This window comes from Chiloscyllium plagiosum, chromosome 6, assembly GCF_004010195.1.
Source record: "Chiloscyllium plagiosum isolate BGI_BamShark_2017 chromosome 6, ASM401019v2, whole genome shotgun sequence".
NCBI lineage: Eukaryota > Metazoa > Chordata > Chondrichthyes > Orectolobiformes > Hemiscylliidae > Chiloscyllium > Chiloscyllium plagiosum.
Genome location: NC_057715.1, coordinates 73,990,405 through 74,014,402, shown reverse-complemented (window position 1 = coordinate 74,014,402; position 23,998 = coordinate 73,990,405). Strand labels below are relative to the sequence as shown.

General features: G+C 40.8%; 1 protein-coding gene across 1 annotated transcript in view; it reads left to right on the top strand.

Moving 5' to 3' along the window:
* Positions 1-16,023: 16,023 nt before the first annotated feature.
* Positions 16,024-23,998, top strand: part of LOC122550704 (solute carrier family 35 member F2-like) — a 65,563-nt gene continuing 57,588 nt past the window's right edge. Inside the window, exon 1 of the mRNA XM_043691839.1 lies at positions 16,024-16,216. Coding sequence (XP_043547774.1) covers positions 16,119-16,216 — 98 coding nt within the window. The 5' untranslated portion in view covers positions 16,024-16,118. The remainder of the gene's footprint in view (positions 16,217-23,998) is intronic.

Below are 23,998 nucleotides of genomic sequence, written 5' to 3'. Positions count from 1 at the left end.
GCGACATTGTCTATTTATCCTATCCATGCCCCTCATAATTTTGTAAACCTCTATAAGGTCACCCCTCAGCCTCCGACGCTCCAGGGAAAACAGCCCCAGCCTGTTCAGCCTGTCCCTATAGCTCAAATCCTCCAACCCTGGCAACATCCTTGTAAATCTTTTCTGAACCCTTTCAAGTTTCACAACACCTTTCTGATAGCAAGGAGACCAGAATTGCATGCAATATTCCAACAGTCGCCTAACCAATGTCCTGTACAGCCGCAACATGACCTCCGAACTCCTGTACTCAATACTCTGACCAATAAAGGAAAGCATACCAAACGCCTTCTTCACTATCCTATCTACCTGAAACTCCACTTTGAAGGAGCTATGAACCTGTATTCCAAGGTCTCTTTGTTCAGCAACACTCCCTAGGACCTTATCATTAAGTGTATAAGTCCTGCCAAGATTTGCTTTCCCAAAATGCAGCACCTCCCATTTATCTAAATTAAACTCCATCTTCCACTTCTCAGCCCATTGGCCCATCTGATCAAGATCCCATTGTAATTCGAGGTAACCTTCTTTCATTGTCCACTACACCTTCAATTTTGGTGTCATCTGCAAACTTACTAACTATACCTCTTATGGTCACATCCAAATCATTTCTATAAATGACAAAAAGTAGAGGACCAAGCACCGATCCTTGTGGCACTCCACTGGTCACAAGCCTCCAGTCTGAAGAGCGACCCTTCACCACCACCCACTGTCTTCTACCTTTGAGCCAGTTCTGTATCCAAATGATTAGTTCTCCCTGTATTCCATGAGATCTAACCTTGCTAATCAGTCTCCCATGGGGAACCCTGTCGAATACCATAGTTTTCCATTTTGACTAGATTTGTTTCAGATATTGTTCCAAAAATTCCATGAGCCTAACAAAATACTTTTCACACAATTGAATAGAATGGCAATGGAAGGTCCAGAGCTACCTCATAAGTTGTCAAAGTTATTACAGAAAACTACAAAGGTTCAGGGCCACTGTGTGCATTAAAAATACTTGCATTTTAATTTAGATTTCCTTAGTTTATAAACTATATCATTTTATTGTGTTGTTTCATTGAAAATAATTATTTGAAATGGATCTGAGAATACAAAATATTCTGGATGTTAGCAAGGGAAAAAGAATAATAAAAGAGAAATGGGTAGCAATCTTAAATGAAACAGTATTATAGCACAATGTCATAAGAATTCAAGTAAAAAAAATGAACTAAATAAAATCCTTTAGAATTGAGTTAAGATATGTAACCTCACTGGTCTGGTCAAGAAACCACAGATCCAAAATTGGACATCCTAAATTTACCCCAGCTGGTGACGTCAGACATGACAACCCACTAAACAGCAGCTGGCAGCTATTGGTTACAGAAAATGGTGGAAACCAAGATCGAAGAGGTTTTGGAGGTTCAGGGGAACCAGTTACATCCAGCCCGAGGATTATCTGTTGAAGAAGTGTCGATCAGACATTCTGGCATCATGACTGCCCAAGGACAAACATGTTATAACTTCCAGAATGGCAACAGCGAGGGACCCCACTGGAAGATTTGAATCCAGCTCATGACCCCTTGACCAAAGACCATGGAACGTTCTGGCAGGTCTGAGAGGAAGGTGGGATAAGAACACATACCTGGATGCCTCTCTCCTTAACAAAGAGTCTCTGAAGACTTAGTGTAGACTCCGCAAGAGAGTGTAAATGCTGGGAATTGAGCTAAGTGTGGGAGTTTAAAAGTATGAATCTTAATCTTTTGCATTGTTAAAATCAAAAATTGTGGGTAAGGGAAGGCTAGACATTTAAGGGTTGTTTTTTTCTCAGGTATTAAGAAAGTTTAAACAAGCTCTGTTCTTGCTGTAGCTATTAGTTAAGATAATTAAGTAAACTGGTTAGATCTGGCTCTTGTAGCAGGGCAGGCCTTATACTGTGAAGGTTAGGCCTAGAGTCATAGAGTCATAGAGATGTACAACATGGAAACAGGCCTTTCGGTCCAACCCATCCATGCTGACCAGATATCCCAACCCAATCTAGTCTCACCTGACAGCACCCGGCCCATATCCCTCCAAACCCTTCCTATTCATATACCCATCCAAACGCCTGTTAAACATTGTAATTGTACCAGCCTCCACCACTTCCTTTGGCAGCTCATCCCATACATGTACCACTCTCTGTGTGAAAAAGTTGCCCCTTAAGTCTCTTTTATATCTTTCCCCTCTCACCCTAAACCTATGTCCTCTCATTCTGGACTCCCCGACCCCAGGGAAATGACTTTATCTATTTATCCTCCATGACCCTCATGATTTTGTAAACTTCTATAAGGTCACCCCTCAACCTCCGACGCTCCAGGGAAAACAGCCCCAGCCTGTTCAGCCTCTCCCTATAGGTCAAATCCTCCAACCCTGGCAACATCCTTGTAAATCTTTTCTGAACCCTTTCAAGTTTCACAACGTCTTTCTAATAGGAAGGAGACCAGAATTGCACGCAATATTCCAACAGTGGCCTAACCAATGTCCTGTACAGCCGCAACATGACCTCCCAATAAATTGCTCCCAGCACAGATTGAGACTAGCAGGGAGTGTGAACGCTGGGAATTGAGCTAAGTGTAGGAGAGGGACATATTACTATATTTTGTTCTGGCCATTTTTGCAAGCGGCTGCTTTATGATCAAGATGCTGCTGGTTAGATCTAAGGTGGGTCCATGTGATTACCAGGCTTCTTTGAGGAGGGCGAGCAGCAACAAGGTATGGGTAAAGTAAGACCTTTTATTACACCTCAGTCTGCTGGTTGTTAAAGGGGCGTAGATGGCAATCAATGGAATGGTATGCTCTTCCTGTCAGATGTGGAAGGTCATGGAACAGTTGTCTGTCCTCGGCAAGTATATTTGCAGGAAGTTTGTCTGGCTGCAGTTCCTCTCAAACTGCATGGATTGATTTGAATGGCAGTTGGAAGTGCTGAGGTGCAAACAGGAGGCACAGAATGTGATAAATAGTAGCTTCAGGGAGGTGGTCACACCATAGGTATAGGCAGGTAGATGGGTGACTTACAGCAAAGGTAGATAGGTAGTGCAGGAGTTCCCTGTGGCTATTTCCCTCTCAAACAAGTATACCGTTTTGGATACTGTTGGAGGGTATAGCTTATCAGGAGAAAGTGCAGCAGCAGCCAGACCTTTGGCACCGCAACTGGCTCTGCTATAATACATGATATGGCTAAGTCCAAGTGAGTAATTGTGATAGGGGACTCTCTTTTCAGGGGCACAGAGCAAGGTTCTGAATCCACAAGCAAGATTCTAGGATAGTGTGTTGCCTCAAGATTGTTGCAGCAAATTCTCAAAAGGTAGCATGAGCAACCAGCAGTTGTTGTACATATTGGTACCAATGACATAAGTAGAAAAAGCGATGAGGCCATGCAGAGTGAATATAGGAAGTTAGGCAGGATGTTAAAATGCAGCATCTCAAGGATAGTAATCTCTAGATTATTCTGGTGCCACATGTCATTGAGAGTATGAATATGAGAGTAGGGCAGATTAATGCGTGGCTGCGAAGCTGGTGTTGGGGACAAATATTCAGATTTTTGGATCATTGGGATTTCTTCTCACCAGAAATGACTAATACAAAAGGGACAAGGTTGCACCTGATCTGAAGGGGGACCATATTCTGGCAGGGAGATTTGCGAGAGCTACTCGGGAGGGTTTAAACAGGTTTGGCAGAGGGGTGGGATTCTAAGCAGTAGTGAGACAAGAGAGAATGTTGAGGCTGGTACAGAAGTTAAAGAGAACAAATAAAATAAACAAGGCAGGCAAGAACACTGCAGAGAAGAAGGGAAGATTGATTAATTAAACTGCATTTATTTGAATGAAAGAAGCCTGACAGGAAAGGCAGTTGAACTCAGTGTGTGAATGGGAAAATGAGACTGGGATATCATAGCTATTACAGAAATGTGGCTGAGGGAGGGACAGGACTAAAAGTCCATCTTTCTGAGATACAGATGCTATAGGAAGGCTAGAAAGGGAGGCAAGAAAGAAGGTGGAGTGGCGTTTTTGATTAGGGAAAATATCGTAGCAGTACTTAGGCTATTCCTGGGTGATCGTCCAGTGAAGCTATATGGGTGGAACTGAGAAATAAGAAGGGAGGTGATCACTTTGAAGGGGTTGTATGATAGGGCCCCCAGTAGTCTGCAGGAAATTGAGGAACAAATATATGGATAGATTTCAGATGGCTGTAAGAATAATGGGGTTGTAATAGTGGGGGATTTTAACTTTTCAAATATAAACTGGAACTGCCATAATGTTAAGAGCTTGGATGTGGAGGAATTTCTTAATCAATATGTAGATGGCCCTACTAGAGAAGGGGCAAAAGCTTACCTCATCTTGGGAAATAAGACAGGCAAGTGACTGCGGTGTTATTGGGGGAACACCCAATAGATATGGAAAGAGATCGGCCTTGTTCTCAAGTTAAAGTTCTAAATTGTGGCAAGGCTGATTTTAATGGTATTAAACAAGAATTTTCGAAGGTTGAATGAGGGAAGCCTTTCACAGGTAAAGGGATGTCTGGCAAGTGAGAGGCTTTCATAATGAGAGTTCAGGGACAACATGTTCCTGTTAGTTTGGAGGGCAAGGCTGGCAGGAGTAGGGAACATTGGACAACTAGAGATATTGAGGCTCTGGTCAAGAAAAAGAAGGAAACATATGTCAGGTATAGACAGCTGGGTCAAGTGAATCCCATCGAAGAATAGGCGGTGTAGGAGTACACTTAAGAGGGAAATCAGGATGGCAAAAAAGGGACATGAGATGCTTTGGCAGGTAAGGTTAAGGAGAATCCAAAGAGATTCTACAAAAGTATTAAGGGCAAAGAAGTACCTAGGGAGAGAATAGGGCCCCTTAACGACCAATGAGGCTATCTTTGTGTGGAACCATAGGAAATAGGTGAGATCCTAAATGAATATATCATGACAGTATTTACTGTGGAGAAAGGCATGGAAGCTAGGGAAATAAATAGTGATATCTTGAAAACAGTCCACATTACAGAAGAGGAGTTGCTCGAGATCTTAAAATGCTGCATAAAAGTAGACAAGTCCCTGTGATCTGATCAAGTATATCACAGGGTTTTGTGGAAAGCTAGTGAAGCAATTGCAGTGCCCTAGGAGAGATGTTTGTATCATCTACAGCAAAGGGTGATGTGCTGGAAAACTGGAGTGTTGCTAATGTTGCACATTATTTAAGAAAGGCTGAAAGGAAAAGCCAGGGAACTACAGACCATTAAGCCTAAATGTCAGTGGTGAAAAGTTGTTGGAGGAGACTTTGAAGGGCAAGATTTACATGCATTTGGAAAGAGAAGGACTGATTAGAGATAGTCAGCATGGCTTTGTGCTTGAGAAACTGTGTCTCACTAACTTGATTGAGTTTTTTTGAAGAGGTGACCAAGAAGATAGATGAAGGCAGAGTGTTAGATGTTGTCTACATAGTCTTCAGCAAGACTTTCGACAAGGTTTCGCAAAAAGACTGGTTACTAAGGTTAGATCACAAGGGACCCAGGGATAGCTACCCAATTGGATACAAAATTGGTTTGATGGTGGGTGTTAGAGGATGGTTATAAATGGTTGTTGTTCAGCTAGGAGGCCCGTGACCAACAGTGTGCCATTAGGATCAGTGCTGGGACCACTGTTGTTAGTCATTTATACAAATGATTTGGATGAGAATAAAGGAAGCATGGTTAGTAAGTTTGCAGATGACACCAAAATTCGTGGAATAGTGGACAGTGAAGAAGGTTGACTAAGTGTAAAATGGGATCTTGATCAAATGAGTCAAGAAAAGGTAGATAGAGTTTCAATTAGATAAATGCGAGGTGTTGCATTCAGGTAAGACAAGCTAAGGCAGGACTTACACAGTTAATGGTAGGGCCCTGGGGAGCGTTGTCAAATAGAATGACCTAGGGATGTAGGTACATAGTTCCTTGAAAGTGGCCTCACAAGTAGACAAGGTAGTGACGGAGGCATTTGGCTCACTTACCATAGCTGAAGAGTTGAAAAGAAATTGAAGCTAACATTTTCATATGGATAAGAGCATGATTTATTAACAATAAGAATTTTTAACTGGCTGCTGCCTCACAGCGCCAGAGACCCGGGTTCAATTCCACCCTCAAGCGACTGACTGTGTGGAGTTTGCACATTCTCCCCGTGTCTGCGTGGGTTTCCTCCAGGTGCTCCGGTTTCCTCCCACAGTCCAAAAATGTGCAGGTTAGGTGAATTGGCCATGCTAAATTGCCCGTAGTGTTAGGTGAAGGGGTAAATATAGGGGAATGGGTGTGGGTAGGTTGCGCTTCGGTGGGTCGGTGTGGACTTGTTGGGCCGAAGGTCCTGTTTCCACACTGTAAGTAAGCTAAGCTAAGTAAACTAAGCTGAAATAGACTATGATAGGCAAACATTTTGACATAAAATGTTATACGAGTTTTGCTCTGGCCTGTCTTAAGCAATATGCTTTTATTCCAGTAATGAAAGCAATAGTATTTTACCTGGTTTACGTGATGAATAGAGGCAAACTAAAAGTAGTGCAACATTTGGGGAATGGTGGACATAATTTAAGTTTCAGACAAGTACGCAATTAAAGAAATGTTGAAGACAAATATGCTCACCTCAAACCGAAACAAATTAAAGTGCTCGAAATACAGATAATAAAATTAAATACAATTAACAAGTGCAAGGGAAAATAAAATTAACAAATATCAGAAAGGTGCATGTAAGTTCTTACATGTGTGTGAATCTAATGCCAAGTACATGGAATTAAAAGGAACGTGAGACAAATGATTGGTGCATGTTAAAAGATGTGGCTACAGAGATTTTTTCAGATTAGAAAAATATAATTAATAATGATCCAGAGGGATTTGTATTGGGTACTCTTTTGTTCTGTTGATCTGTACTGGGGAATTAGAATCAGAAGTAGGCTACTTTGGGCACATCAAGCTTATCGTGTCATTCAATAATGGGCAGCACGGTGGCTCAGTGGTTAGCACTGCTGCTTCACAGTGCCAAGGATCTGGGTTCGATCTGGCCTTGGGTGACTGTCTGTGTAGAGTTTGCGCGTTCTCCCTGTGCCTGCGTGGGTTTCCTCCGGGTGCTCCGGTTTCCTCCCACAATCCAAAGATGTGCAGGTTAGGTGAATTGGCCATGCTAAATTGCCCATAGTGTGACGTGCATTAGTTAGGGATAAATGTATGGTCGGAGAATGGGTCTGGGTGGGTTACTCTTTGGAGGGTCGGTATAGACTTGTTGGGCCAAAGGTCCTGCTTTCATACTGTACGGAATCTAATCTAATAAGATCATGGCTGACCTGCTTGTCATCTAAATTCTACTTTTTTGTCTGCTCCTCATACACCTTAACTCCCACCCCATCTATCAAAAATCTACCTAACACGTCCTTAAATAAATTTAACCCTCTGGTGGTTTCTGAGGAAAATGATTCCAGACAGTAATAACCTTCAGAGAAAAACATTTACCCTGTCACTGTTTAAATGGAAGACATCTTTAATATAAAAAAAACTTGCCCCTTTCTTCTCGTCTCTCCCACAAGAGGAAAAGTCTTTGCAATATTCATATTTCAAGGCCCTTTAGGATCTTATTTTTCGATAACATTCAAAGAATATATGCCTAATTTTATCAAACTGTCTCCATAAGATAAGCCCTTCATCCCAGGAATGAATTGAACATATCTGCTTAGAATTATTTCTAATGCAATATCCTTTTTCAAATAGATTTCAAAATTGTCTGCAGCATTCCATACATTTTCTTACCAAGACCCTCTACAACTGCAAGAACACTTCCCTACTTTTAGATTCAGTTACCCTTGTGATAAATGCCAACAATCTATATCACTTTTGAACACTTACCAGACCTGTATATTGACATTCTGTGATATATTTATCATGTTACAGCCAAGATTGAAGGACTGCACTGCTTTTCTCTAGTTCTGCCAATCCATTGGTCACAATATAAATTTTAAATGTTTTACCCAGTTATTAATATGGCCATTTATCTGTATTATTTTCAGAATACAAAATGAAATCCATCAAACAAGATTTTTTAATAAGCAACAAAATTATTGATTTGTTCGAAAAAAACAATTCTTATTAAACAAAGGTGCAAAGCTGGTTATTGCCTTTGTCCTCCAGATCATCAGATTGCTCTCTCATTACACCTCAGGTAAGGGAAGACATTGTGCAGAGTCCTTCATGGTAACCTCAGCCATTATGGGAATTGAATCCATGCTATTCACTTGACATTGCAAACTAGCCAATTTGGGCAAATAATTGTTCATTATTGTAGGTAAAGGATTTCCACTGGGATCTTTTCTGAAGCAGTTGAGGAAGACTTCTAGTTACTTCTCAGGAGAATTGCTACATCTACTTTTTCAGCTCTCATGGAAGGGGTTTCTCAAAAAGGTGCAGAAGAATGAGTTAGGTAACTTCTCTCTTAGCAGGCCATACCCCAACTGACCTTTCTAGACCACCCAAAACTCCCAACAACAATAAACCTAGACACGTGACTTCTCTGTCAACAGGTCACTGCAATTCTAAGAGGTGAACAAGCCAATGACAGTTGAAAGCAATGTACCAAGGGAACAGACATAGCTATGCTCAGCTGAGCTCACAAGAGTTAGAGGAGAGGAGGTACCTCTTGGGTGTGCAACAATAGATGTTTACCTGCATGTCTGAGTTCCCTGAGACATGTGGGATCATTGACTGAGAACAGAGGAGTTCATTCAGCTCATGTACTCCACAATGACACTGGCCATTGAGCATATGATCTTCACCATTGTGAGACTGGCATCTTATGGGAGCCACAAAGGGCAATGAATCATAGAATCACACAGTATAGAAGAGGCCTTTTGGCCCATCAAGTTCTACAACCAAAAATACATCACTACTTACTCTAGACCCACTTTCCCACACTAGGCCCATAGCCTTGAATGTTACAATCCTTGAATTTGATTGTTCATGTAATAGATAGATCATACTTTGTTTTGAGAATAAATTCAGCAGTAAGCCAATAAATACATCTCCAATTAGCAAACATAAGTCAATAGAAAATTGATAGATACTGATGAGAGTGCACTGTCATTTAGATATTTATCTTGTCATAGACAATGAATTAACCACACAGATGAAAATACTTAAAGTGGATGCAGGAGCATCAGACAGACATACACAGAATGTATGCCACTCCCTGTAGGCTGCACTGATCAGTGCTTGGAATGCTTCTGGATGTGCTTTCACTGTCACATCTGCAATGAACATGACCTCTAGAGTCATCTCAGATTCAAGCAACGGTAAGAAAGCAGGCTGCCTCACTGTATATGAGTCCGCAATGGGAGCACCAAATAGAAGTGATCGAGAATGAGGCAACCATGTCAGGCAGAGTGTGGTGTGGATCACTGCAAGGTTTACCTAGCTCATAACTGTTCACGCCTTCAATTTCTGAACACACTGTAAATACTGACACCAGACCCTACATGTATTGTTTTCCATACTTTGAGCGTGTGACTAGAAATGAAAGAGCTGTTGTGAAGTGAAACAAGGATTATTGAAGAGTAACATTGAAACTCTTGACACGAGGACACAGTTTATTCAAGGCTCCATCTTCAATGGAAATGTTCTCAGAAACATTTTCAGGTAAGTTCCTAACCGTTCTTGTCCTCCTGGCTTAGAAGAGCTTATCCAAAATATGACATCATTTGCATCTTGGTGATACTTTGCAGGATTGTACTCAATCCAGGCACCGCCCGATAGCATTGGGATGCCATTGTGTTCTGTAAATTCTTCCTCCTCATTCACCTCCTGCTCCTCCTCTTCCTCTAATGAACTGTGTCATTCCTGGCTCACCCTCTATCTACAAGGGCCACATCTCTCAAGAGGGCCATGTCACAATGAACACTGCAGACCACTATGATGCATAAGACCCTAGAAGGAGTGTATTGTAGGCATCATCTAAATGGATCTGCATTGATCACATCCTTGTAAGCCTTATTGGCCCACTCAATGCTGGGTCCTTGTGAATAAATATTTGTAATTTTAATTACTCTGCGTTCTATCTCTGGATCATATAAAATGTTGAATGGCCATTTCTTCAAGAGATAACCCTGAAATCTATCCATGTGAGGGGATTGAGGCGCTGTCACGTCCTGGAGTGCCAGAGGATGGAGGACTCATAGCAGCAGCTAGGAAATCAAGTGCGTACTAGTGAAATAATAATTTATGTTTGCTAACCAATTGAATGTTGAGAAAATGAAACCTTGTTCATAAATTTCACTAACTGGGCAGTTGGTTTCTTGATGGACACATGGGTACAGTCATGCTGCCCTGTACATTTGGGAATTTAGAGCTGGAGATGAAACACTGTCACTATATCTGCAATGTCCCATATGTCTGGAAGTCATGTCAGGTCCAGCATCACTGACCTGTGAGATGTAGTGATGACTGCCTTTTCTAAAATGTCATCAATGTCCACAGATGTTCCTTACAAGGAGCTAGAATTGAAGAATTTGAAAGCTGAGCAACCTTGACATCCATTGAAAGGGTTGCAGAGGTGAAATAAGACACAGATCTCAAGTGACTGTCTGCCTAGATAATGGCAGTCTCCTGTGGCATTCACTCTCCAGCATGTCTAGGTAGCTTGGTACCTCTGTCTTCAGCAGTAGATTTTTAAAATTCTTAAATGGGATGAGGGTATTGCTGGCAGGGCTGGCATTTGTTGCCTATTCCTTTGCCTTGCTTGGCCATTTCAAATAGCAGTTAAAACTCAATCATATTTCTTTGGTCTAGAGTCACAAATAGGCCAGACCATGTAAACATGGCAGATTTTTGTCCTCTCAAGGACACTAAAGAATCAGTTGGATTTTTAGGACAATTGATGATAGTTATACGATAACCAGAGTCTCTTTTCTTCATACCTGAGGTTTTTTTTATTGAATTCAAAATTTCAGCCAAATGTTGTGTTTAAAGTCATAAGCTCAGAACATTAGCCTGCAGCCCTGGATTACCAGTCCAGTGACAATAATAATTTGCCACTTACCAAGCTATCTCCTTGATCCTCATTCTTTTTCATAATGCCTGTATTCTAAATTGTTTTCCTGAACATTGCTCAATGAGGTAATCATTCCCACCATCTTAGTTCCATTTTCTTTTCCTTTTTAAAGCCATTTTAATCTATAAATGTTGGAAAATCAGATGGTGCAAGTGTATTTACCTCTATCACAACAGAATACTCCACTAGGGACATGGTCTGAAAATTAGAAACAGGTCTTTCAGGAGTGAAGTTACCAAACACTTCTACACAAAAAGAGTTGTACAGGCTTGGTACTATCCTCCACTAACAACAGATGATTCTAGGTTAAATTGTAATATTAAATCGAAGATTGATAAATTTGTTAATCCAGGCACTTTGGAATATGCGGAAATGCTGTGTGTGGGGCATAAGTTAACAGATCAGCCACAATCTCGTTGAATAATGCAACCAGTTCAAGCAAAAGTATGAATACCAAGCAAGCTAGCAGAGTGGCGCAGCGGGAGTATGCCTGCCCCATAACTCAGGGGGTGATACCTCAAAGCCATCCTCTGCTGTTTGAGATTTCTGAGTTACAGTGTGTGTATGCACTGTCCCTATCAGTATTCCTCTCTTCAGTGCATTGTATTTTTATAGGGATTCTATGATGATGCTTTTAAATGAAGGCTCTGTGTTAAGCTGCCTGTGAAAGTCCCTTTGATTTAAAAAGGGGCAGCATGTTGGCTTAGTATTTAGCACTGCTGCCTCACAATGTCAAGGTCCCAGGTTCAATTCTACTCTCGGGTGACTGACAGTGTGGAGTTTGCCATGTTCTCTCCTTGTCTGGGTGGGTTTCAGTCAGATGCTGTGATTTTCTCCCACAGTTCAAAGATGGGCAGGTTGGGTGGATTAGTCATGCTAGATTGCCCAGTAGTGTCCAGGGATGTGCAGTTTAGGTGTGTTAGCTATGGGAAATGTAGGATTACAAGGATAGGTTAGGGGGCTGGGTAGGGTGGAATGCTGTTTGGTGGGTTGGTCTGAATTCATTGGGATGAATGGCCTGTTTCCCCACTGTAAGGGTTCTATTTCACATTATAGTATACAATTATACCTTAGGACTATGCTACCAAATAGTTAATTATTTGGCAGTTTGGACATACTCTTAGTGCAGAATACTCCGAGCCTTTATAGAAATGACTGTTCCTGAAAGAGTGTTGAAGGTAAGAAAATTAACCTGTAAAAGTCAGAACAGTTCATTATTCTTTGCTCATTCGTAGTTTCCTGAACAATGGAAAATTTTGTTTCCACTGAATAGTTAACATACTAGTGATTGATTATAATTCACCTTTATGTTGAAATGGCTATTTGTTTGTTCGCATCACTTGTTCTCTGGGTGCGGATGCCCTTGTTGTCTCATTCATCAGTGATATTCTGCCAGTTTTACTTCTGACACAATGAATCTTGTGGTGAATCCTTTCTACAAACTAGTCATAACAGAGGACTATATTCTTTGTTCTTTAGTGATGTATTCTATTATTTTGTCTTCATTCCAGATGCAACCTACATTTGTATGAGTTTTTTTAAATTAAGTTTTAACTTTTGTTCCATGTGTTACGAACCACTTGAGCTGATTCTCAAGCTCCACTACTACTGGGGTCACTAGAAAAGTTAATGATTTAATCAAAGCATACAAAGTCCCTGATTTACCTGAGGGAATCAAGTTAAGAGAAAACACTGGCCAAGTTCTTGTTCTCCAGCATCTGCAGACCTCACTTTCTCCTCAAGTTCTTGTTCTTAACAAGAATGGTTGTTTACTACAAGTAACTAAGTTATAATCACATGTAGGAGGAGAAAGTGAGGACTGCAGATGCTGGAGATCAGAGCTGAAAATGTGTTGCTGGAAAAGCGCAGCAGGTCAGGCAGCATCCAAGGAACAGGAGACATCTTCTCCCAGGAGGACCAGTTCCAATACCGATGGCCTCCTTCTTCAAAGACCGCAATTTCCCCCAGACGTGGTCGACGATGCCCTCCACCGCATCTCCTCCACTTCCCGCTCCTCCGCCCTTGAGCCCCGCCCCTCCAACTGCCACCAGGACAGAACCCCACTGGTCCTCACCTACCACCCCACCAATCTCCATGTACAGCGCATCACCCGCCGTCACTTCCGCCACCTCCAAACAGACCCCAGCACCAAGGATATATTCCCCTCCCCTCCCCTATCAGCTTTCCGTAGAGACCACTCCCTCCGCGACACCCTTGTCAGATCCACACCCCCCACCGACCCAACCACCACTCCCGGCACCTTCCCTTGCAACCGCAGGAGGTGCAACACTTGCGCCCACACCTCCCCCCTCACTCCTCTCCAAGGCCCCAAAGGAAACTTCCATATCCGCCACAGATTCACCTGCACCTCCACCCACATCATCTACTGCATCCGCTGCAGCCGGTGTGCCCTCCTCTATATTGGGGAGACAGGCCGCCTACTTGCGGAGCGATTCAGAGAGCACCTCTGGGCCACCCGGACGAACCAACCCAACCAACCTGTGGCACAGCATTTCAACTCCCCCTCCCACTCCACCGAGGATATGCAGGTCATTGGACTCATCCACCGCCAAACCACAACAACCCGACGGTCGGAGGAGGAGCATCTTATCTTCCGACTGGGAACCCTCCAACCACAGGGGATGAACTTGGACTTCACCAGTTTCTTCATCCCCCCTCCCCCCACCTTGTCTCAGCCGAATCCCTCCAGCCCGGCACCGCCGTCCTGACCTGCAGTCTTCTTCTTGACCTCGCCGCCTCCATCCTACTCCGACCTACCACCCTCACCTTGACCTCTTTCCACCTATCACATTTCCAACGCCCCTCCCCCAAGTCCCTCCTCCCTACCTTTTATCTTCTCCTGCTGAACACTCTCTGCTCATTCCTGAAGAAGGGCATGTGCCCGAAACGTCGAATCTTCTGTTCCCTAGATGCTGCCTGACCTGCTGTGCAGTTCCAGCAATAAAGTTTCAGCTTTGATCTCCAGCATCTGCAGACCTCACTTTCTCCTTCGGGAGAGATTGTCAACTGTATACAAAATTGGCTTGATGGTAGAAAACAGAGGCTAGTGAAATAGGGTTGTTTTTCAGATTGGAGGCCTGTAACCAGTTCCGCAGGGATCAGTGAACTCAGCACCGCCTTCCTAACCTGCAATCTTCTTCCTGACCTCTCCGCCCCCACCCACACTCCGGCCTATCACCCTCACCTTGACCTCCTTCCACCTATCGCATTTCCAACGCCCCTCCCCCAAGTCCCTCCTCCCTACCTTTTATCTTAGCCTGCTCTGGACACACTTTCCTCATTCCTGAAGAAGGGCTTATGCCCGAAACGTCGATTCTCCTGTTCCTTGGATGCTGCCTGACCTGCTGCGCTTTTCCAGCAACACATTTTCAGCTATAATCACATGTAAACAATGATGAACTATCAAAATATAGTTCTTTTAGTTAAGACCCTTTCCTCCTTTTAAAACCCCTGCGCCAGCACAAACACTCAGACACAGTTTAACAAAAGAAATGGTTTTATGGATGGAGGGAAAAGAAACTAAGGTACACAGTTCAATGTCATCAGTCCATAGAGTTTATTGTGTTATTCCTTTTAGCTTGCCAGGACTTTCCGTTTTTCAATCTCCTTTCTCCACTTCTTGGCAGGAAACTTCAATATTTCTTAGTTACTGATTAAAAGCACTTGTCAGAGAAAATAACTTGCTTTGTATAGCCTACTCTTGCTCCTATGTTTCTTCAAGCTTTGTGTACTTTTACAAAAGAGTAGAGATTGCAACCTGTTCTTCAAGCATTCCAAAGGTTTCTCAAGCCTGGTGTAAGATTAGTAAGCTTGTGTTAAACAGCTTTGGATAATAATATGGAGGGGGCATGGGATTTACAGGATTACTCAAAGTCTAATTCATTGTAAAGGTTCAGCAATTACTGTTACAAGAAGATGTAGATGCATTTTCTCACACTACATGTTGCAAGCTAGACTTTGTAATGGCTACTGGTCACGTAGCTACAACCCGGCTACTTGTTCTTCAGGCTATTTCCTCTTAAAGTTATATCACAAAAACTACAAAATCAATTGACTTTCTGATGTTAGTTGTTGTGTCTTTTCCAATTTCATCCTTTCTCACATACATTAGTACGGAAAGGATCTTCAGAGATTAGTTTATTTCCAAACTTTTCATCCATTAACATCAAAATTCTGTGTTCTGGGAGATGTCTTTTGTCACAATTCTTATTGCTAAAGTCTTGGTTCATGATTATTAAGACATGAACTTATTTAATATAAAATCCTTGAACAGATTATTTTATACTAGGGTTACATAAAATTTTAGTGTTTATCCATATCAATACCATATTTATAGCCTTTGGGACATTGGTTTCTAGCTGCACAGTATTATATTTTTACAGCATATCATGTGCTTCCTGGCAAACATTAAACCAAACAATCAGCTTAACTCTGCGTAACATTGTGAAACTGCCATAAAATCCGCTGTAACTGATACAACACATTTTTTAAGGTCAGCTAAATCTCCAAATGATATTATTTATAAATTGCACCCAATGTTTGCAAGTCATAAAACTCCCACGAAGGTTCAATTATTGACTAAACTTTTACAGTATCTACTTAATCTTCTAACATTTAAATGGAATTTAAAGAAAACCTTGATGTACCAAATCACCTAATTAGGAAACCCATTCTAAAATTATAAATTTTCATTTAAAAATCTAATCAAGAAGCACAAAAGCACATTATCAAATTCAAACACATTCTAATGAAAACTGTTGCTCAATGACCTCGGTTTATTTTCTGCACTATTAATCAGTATGTTTAATCATTCCTGTTTCATCCTACATCGGAACCTTACTGAATGGGTGAACTGGCACATTATCATATTTAATTGTTCATTAAGAGGGTTAGTCATTCAGTAAACTTCTTAGCAAACAGTATGTATTATTGAAAGAGCCAGGTCAGTTTCTTTTGCCCTTTCATTTTGATCTCCTCTGGTTTTCTATGTACTTCACCTTGAGCAATGGACAGCGTTGATGGAATATATCAAAGGCGCAGCAAAATCAAAATCTTTTTCTCCACTTTGATGGAAAAAACCAAAGCAAGGGAGTATTTTACATGGTAAGCAAAAAGAAGTTTAATATTATCTGCTTTCTAAACATGGTTTAGCTTTCAGAACAATAACAGTGAAGCCATTAGCCTTTCATGCATTAGCAATTTTTAGACAAAAGTGAAGTGCATTTGTTATAGTTGTAACATAACATTTTGAGTGTTCAACCTGGAATATACCTTCTTTAAGACATTTCTCATTTGTACTGTGGTGACAGCCTTCAGTTTTTAAGTCAATAGATTGAGCTGTGATTGCCAACTCTGTTTTAAGCATTGTGTAGAGAGGCTCAGGGGCTCCATTATGGCATGGCGGTCTCTGCTACATTTGCTGCAGAGGAAGAGATTGGACTGAAAAGGTGCAGGGTTCACTGGTTCTTATTTTCTCTGGCCTCCTTCTCAGTCACCTGAGCTCATCATTCTGCTCAGTGCTTGCAATGTCCTTTTAAGCAATTGCTTTCAAAGATCACAGCTGTTAGTAACTGTTTCCTAGTTTTCCATGTCAATGACTGCCATCTTCATCTGTCACAGAGTCATAGAGCCATAAAGCATGGAAATAGACCCTTCAGTCCAACTCGTCCATGTTGACCAGTTTCCCCAAACTGAACTAGTATCATTTGCCTGCGTTTGCCCCAGATCCCTTTAAACCATTCCTATCCAGGTACCAATCCAAATGTCTTTTAAATATCATAACTGTACCAGCATCTACCACCTCCTCGGGCAGTTATTTCCATATATGCACTCCCCTCTGTGTGAAAAAGTTGCTTGTCAGATCTTTCAAATCTTTCCCCTCTCACCTTAAAACTATGCTGTCCTGTTTTGAATTGCCTTATCTTAGGGAAAACACCTTTGCCATTCACCTTATTTATGCCCCTCATGATTTTACAAACCTCTAGAAGGTTACCCCAAACCACAACACTCCGGGGAAAATAGTCCCAACGTATCCAGCCTTTTCTTATAACTCAAACTCTCTCATCCTGGTAACATCCTTGTAAATCTTTTCCACCCCCTTTACAACTTTATAATGTCCTTCCTACAGCAAGGTGACCAGAGATGTACACAGTACCCCAAAATTGGCCTCACCAATGTCCTATACAGCTGCAACACGATGACCCAACTCATAGAGAAAATGTTCTGACCAATGAAGGGAAGGATGCTAAAAGCCTTCTTCACCATCCTGTCTGTCTCTGATGCCACTTTCAAGAAGCTATGAATCTGAACCCCGAGATCTTTCTGTTTGACAACACTTGCAGTTGTCCTTGTAGCAGAGATGTAGATGCCCAGGAGGTAGTGACCCAGTGATCAGTTCATGATATAGGAGGTTTTTGGGTATAAGGCCAGCATCCATCTGATGGACATAGTCAGTCCAACACAGATATTCTGTCATGTTTAGTGATAATGCTACAGTATTCAATTCCATTCTCAATTCACAGAATTAAGCAGCTAACAGCAAGCTGAGCTGACATCTGGCAGGTAATATTTTTTCCATGCTTGTAGTAAACAATGAACATCTCCAAAAAAGAAATAACACAGCCATCCCCAACTTTTAATGATACCACCATCACCCAGTCTCTCACCATCAACTTGTTTGGGGAAATCGTCAATGACTGGAAGCTTAATAACTATATGTAAACAGACAGTGAAAACAAGCTATACATCAAGAGAAATTAGGTATAAAAATGATACAGCTAGAACTCTTGAAGTGTTAGTAACAATGGTAGATCAGTTTTAGTGATCTATGTGTGTGATTTATGTCTATATTAGTATCTTTTGCTTTAGAGTTTGGCTTTTGAATTAGTGGCATGTGGAATTTGGCCTGTATGAGTGAGAAGCATATTAATAATTAATTTTACAGTTTGCTTAAGCCAAAATTTGTTAAAGCAACGGCGTGACAATTATAGTACAGCCAATTCTGCTGTAACATGGTAGTTCCGTTCTTGTTCAAACCTGTGTTATATGAAAATTGTGTAATAGCAGCACCATTTAAACTAATGGGGTCAGAATCACATTATAACTAATACATGCTTTAAAACTTTGTGCTTCAGAAACAGTGTCCACAATGGTGTTATAGCAAATTCATGTTAACACAATGCGTGTTAAAGTAGAACAACCTGAGGCAGTTCTCCCATAACGCTATAGCTGCATTCCAGTGAAACCTTGCCTAATAGAAAATCACTTAACAGAAATAATGAGGGCTATGGGAAAAGTGAGGTTCGGACAGACCAGCAAAAAATATCACTAATAATCGCTCAAAAATCACCCAAAAATCTAAGGAAGAGGCTCTCAGATTCTCAGGACTGGGCATTGAAACATTATTTAACTTAACCTCTACAAATGTAATACAGAAGGACATTCTCTCTGTTGCTTGAGGGGCTGTAATGGGGTACTTTTGAGATTATTGGGATTACATTTTACCATGTTTTTCAAAACATTAAAACTTGGGTTAAATGCAAATAGTTTAATTTATTTTATTTTATCTGCATTTCATTTCATAGAATCTCAATAGTGTGGAAGAGGCTATTTGGTCCATACCGACCCTCTGAAAAACATCCCACCCAGACTCACCCCCTTACCTTTTCCTTGCATTTCCCACCACCTCGCATGTTCATCCCTGGACACTATGGGCAACTTAATATGGCCAATCCACTTAACCTATACATCTTTGGAGAGCATCCAGAGGAACCCCATGCAGACACAGAGAGAATGTGCAAACTCCACACAGACAATTGCCAAAGGCTGGAGTTGAACCCGGGTCCTGGCACTGTGAGGCACAGTGTTAACCACTGAGCCACTGTGCCACCCAAATTTACTTGATAAAATTATTTTTTACTGTTAAAAAATGCTTTGCATACTTGTATTTCAGTGAAAGACCACTCAACTGCAATAGATCAAAACAAAATATGGTCTATCAAGCCAGATTTTAGTCTTGGATCTGGCTTATGTAGTAACAACATCAGCTAGGGTCATAATAGTTGCAGGCTCTTTGCAAGATTTGAAATAACTGGATTTAAGAGGGATTAGTAAGTTTAGTTTTGAAATATCGGGTACCATATGATTCTTGAAATAGCTTTTCACCACGTCACCCTTCATTTACACGTACATAGTACTTGCCATTGGTCCGATTTCCTCAGAGCCATCTCTCAGAGTGAGCACAACCTCTGACATTCCTGTTAAGATCTGTCAGCCAGGGGTCCCTGATTGGACTAGGCTAATAGTCCCAATGACAACACCAATTGTATTGTCTATTTGACGTCCGGGTGGGCTTCAATTAGTTGGCTTTTGTATGGTTATATCATTAATCCCACATATCAAAATAGTCTCCCAGCATCTCATTAAGGGTTAAACCAAAGTCATACGCCTCTGCCACTCGTCTTAACTGCGTCAAAAATCCTGACACGGATTCCCATGGTTCTCGAATTGCTGATTAAAATTGATAGCATTTCAGAATTAGAGGAAGCTTTAGGTTGTAATATTCCTTAACTAAATCCATCAACTCTTGAAAGGTTTTAGCATTTGTGCCTTAGGAAACATCAGGCTCCTGATAACCGAAAAATCTGCGGGTCCACAAACTATCAGGAGACTTACTCATTGCTTTGCATCTGCCCTAATGTCACTTGCCTGGAAGCATAACACATTTTTTCCACATTCTGGGCCCAGCCTTCGATGGCAGGATCAAATGAGTTAAACTTCCCAAATAATGAAATGTTGCTAGAAATGCTTAATCCAACTCAAAGATGACTGTTGCAAGCAAATTACTTCAGGCAAATATTTCTCTTTTCATCACTGAAATAACTTCACAGGAGCAGGCATTCCATCACCAACTCACCCTTTATTTATACGTGCATAGTACTTGACACTGGTCTGGCTTCTTCACAGCCAACTATCAAAGTGAGCAGAGCCTCTGACACTCCTGTTTATATCTGTCAGCCATGGCTCCTGGATTGGACCAGATTAACAGCCCTAATCAGAGAATTCATATTCTCTGAGATCCATTTGGTTGACCTCGTCACAATCACTATAGTTCTGACCTGTTGCGATTCTGCTGGGTTATTTCACAGAACTTTAATTTGGCTTTGAATGTTGCTAAGAGTTTATCCAACATTTAGAATAAGAAGATAGAAAACCTGACATTAGGGGCATCATTGTTAGAATTGGATAAGGTACCAATAGAAATGAAAAAAAAAACTGGACTGAGAGAAAGAAAAAATGCAAAGACTTGAGTTAGAAGAAAAATAGGGGACAAAGAAACTTGAGGAGACACAAAAACAGAAAAGAAGGTAAGTGAGAAGAAAGAACAATGAAGAAAAATGGAAAGGAATCATGAATTTAGAAAAGAGAAAGGGAACTTAGACAACATGAATAGGCCATGAAGAGCGAAGAGCTTAGAGCAAAGAGGTGTGGAAGTGGTGCTAAGTTTAGAGAACAGATAGAAGGCTGCCAAACTGAAACAGAAGAGAATGGTCAGAACAAATACATGATGCAAGAAAAGTAACAAGCTTCCGTTGTTATAAAACTGAACACATCAAAACCAATTTCTGGAAATTAAATGGGAAACTATTGTAGACTAAGGAATCACTAGTAAAAGGGACATCAGGAAGCAAGTTAAAACTGTAGTGAGGTAGTACAAAAAGAATATCTTTCCTTAAAATGTACTAAGAAAGGAGAGATGGCTCCCCTGAATAATAAGATTGCTGGAGGATCCAAGTATTTTATCTTAAAATGCATAGTATTTCCTTAAGCTTTGAATCAAGGAGGTAAACCAATGAGAATAATTAAGGACGCTGAAGCAACTCAATCATTGATGCTAGTTGCTGATACTATTTGTCTTGCAGAGGGATTCATGAACAAGGAAATATAATTTGGAGGCATGAATGGAGGTTGCAAACCAGTCTCATTATACAGATTTCTATTAAAGGGTAACTTGGTAAATAAAGAAGTTGAAGTGGGACTAGTGGAATAAATTCCTATGGAAAAAAATTGCCTTATTTTGAGAAAAGACCTGCAGGTTCAAGAATATTGGCCTCACCAAAGGTGGGGGAGCTGGCAATGGAGGTAGAATAAACTAGAAAATGTACAGGAGGAACATCCTGGAATGTCTCCTGATTGTGTTCTGACAAGATTGCGGGCCCATAGAATTAGGCAGAAAGAAAAAGACTGTAAAACAGAGAGCTGATTTGGAGATTAAAATATCAATTTTTGAAAATGTAACTAAAAAAGGATGAAGATAAAAATAAAGAAACTGGCATATTTAACCCAGCTTCTTTCATAGAAATGCAAGAAACGGATTTGGAATTGAAATAGTTATAACTAATAGCCTGCTCAGAAACTAAATCAGAAACAATACCTGAATATTATTACTTGAGCCACAAGGTAATAATGAGGAAATGGAGACCATCTCACATATAAACTGATGAGGAATGGGCAGTGGAGTGGCCTATCAAGTGATAATTCCATCTGAATATCACAACAAATTCCAGCGTCCAGATTACTTACACACTAGAAAACCCCAAGGCTAAATATTTAAAACATTCTTCCTGACCAGGATCAGAAAAAGGTGTGGTCAAATTTTGCCAGACATGCAAACATGTCAGGTAGTGGGAATTAGACCTGCATCTTTAACTCTGATACCAGCATTTGAAGATTGGTTTAATTGGGTCTTAAATGATTGTGTCAGCCCAAAACCAGGGAGCCAGCGTCATTTCAAGATTGTGGATGTTCCCAAATGATTTCCTGAAGCAGTATCTTTTGGAAAAACTACTGCAAAAATCATACTGGAAAGGTTAGTTCAATTTTTGGATTACCCAAAGAAGTAGAATCAGATCAAGGTTCAAATTTAGATGTCATGTATTATTGTTCCACAAAATTCTTGTCAACAAAACATTACTGTTTCTGGACAATGATCCTGTCCATCCCAGTGTTTGGGGTGTAGGAACAACTACAGTGTTGTTAGGAGAAGGGTTTCAGGATTTTGATCTGGTAAAAGTGAAGGAGCAGAGATACAGTTCCAAATCAGAGTTGTTTGTGGGTTGGAAGGAAACTTACAGCTGGCGATATTCCCGTGTATCTACTGCTCTCTAAGTAGCCTGGGTGAGTTTCTGCAGTGCTTCTTGGAGTTAGTACACATTGTTGCCATCGTGCATTGGTAGTGGAGGGAGTGAACATTTTAGATGGAGTGGCAATCCAGCAGGCTGCTTTGATCTGGATGAAGTTGAGTTTCTTGAATATTGCTAAAGTTGCACACATCCAAGCAAGTGGAAAATATTCCATCACACTTGTGATTTATGCCTTGTGTAACGTAAACAGGCATTGAAGAGAAAAAGGCACTATAGAATTCACTGTAGAATTTCAGAGTCTTTTACCTGATCTTGTAGCCAAATACTTATATAGTTAGTCCAGTTCAGTTTCTGAACCGGTAAAGCCCAGGATATTGATAGTATAGAATGCCATTGAATATTGAAGGGCAGTGATTGATTCCCTCTTGTTGGAAATAGTCATTGCCTTACACATGCATGGCACAAATATTGCTTACCACTTGTTAGCCCAAATCTATATATTTCCCATGTCTTTGCTGTCTTAGTATCTGAGAAGTTGCAGATGCTGCGGAAAGTGTGCAACCGTCAACAAACGTCCCCACTTCTGAATTTATGATGGAGGGAAGGCCATTGATAAAGCTGTTGAAGATGGATAGGCCTAAGATATTATGTTGAGGAACTCCTGGAGAGATGTCCTTGTGCTGAAATGATTGGCCTCCAAACACCATAATCATTTTCCTTTGTACCGAGAATGACCCCAACCAGCAGAGAATTTTCCCCTGGCTCCAGTTTTCCTCGGGTTCCTGGATGCCACAATGCAGTCTTGATATCAATGTTGTTTAGCCTCACTACGTGATGTTGTGTCTCATGATTTTGAATGCTATTTATATAATCAATGATTTTAAGACAGCGTGGGCTAGACTAAATTATATTATTTGATATTATTTATTGGCTCAGTGTTTTTGGAATGCTCATGTAGATGCATAAATTTGTAAAACTGTTGCATAAGCAGAATGAGAAATATAAATATGAAACTTTGGGAAATACTGCAAGGTAAACACATGGAAATCTATCTGTATGTCAGTCTATATGGATGTATATCTAGATTTAGATCTTTCAGTCCTGTTGCTGAAATCTGTTTGTTTATTTGTGTCGCTTTCTGACTAGTTCATTCAGACTTTTGTTACATCTAAATTTTGTTATCATCAGTGATCACTCAGTTGTTTAGCTGTGCACAAGCCCAGGATCATCCTGGACACTTGAGACCTGAGAGGTAAGATGATTTTCCTAACACCAGCTCCATTTCTCAACCTATGGAACAAGGGGTAAAAGCTTCAAGGCCTATTACCAGAGAAGAATTTCTGGATAGACCATCGGGGAAACTTAAAGTGATTATACTCCCATCCTTAATAGATTTTATAAGAACTATAACATTGTTAAGGTCATTGATAGAATCTGGAATGAAGTGACATGGAATGAAGTTACCTGATCCAATGTGAATGGACTAAAGTGGAAGATGTAGCCAGATTGTGTTAGAGCTAAAGGTCGTTTGGAAGCTATTGAGAAAATCCAGGATGCAGGATTAGACAAGTAAATTGGATTGGATGAGCTAAACATTGAGGAATTTACAGAGATGCTTGCCATCCATACAGCGATACTGTCTGTTATGGACCTGAGTAAAATGGATCAATACAGCCTTAGTCAGAGAAGGCATCACAGCTTGTTGAGTAGCCATATTTTGTTTTCTTAGCTTTCTCATAGTAAG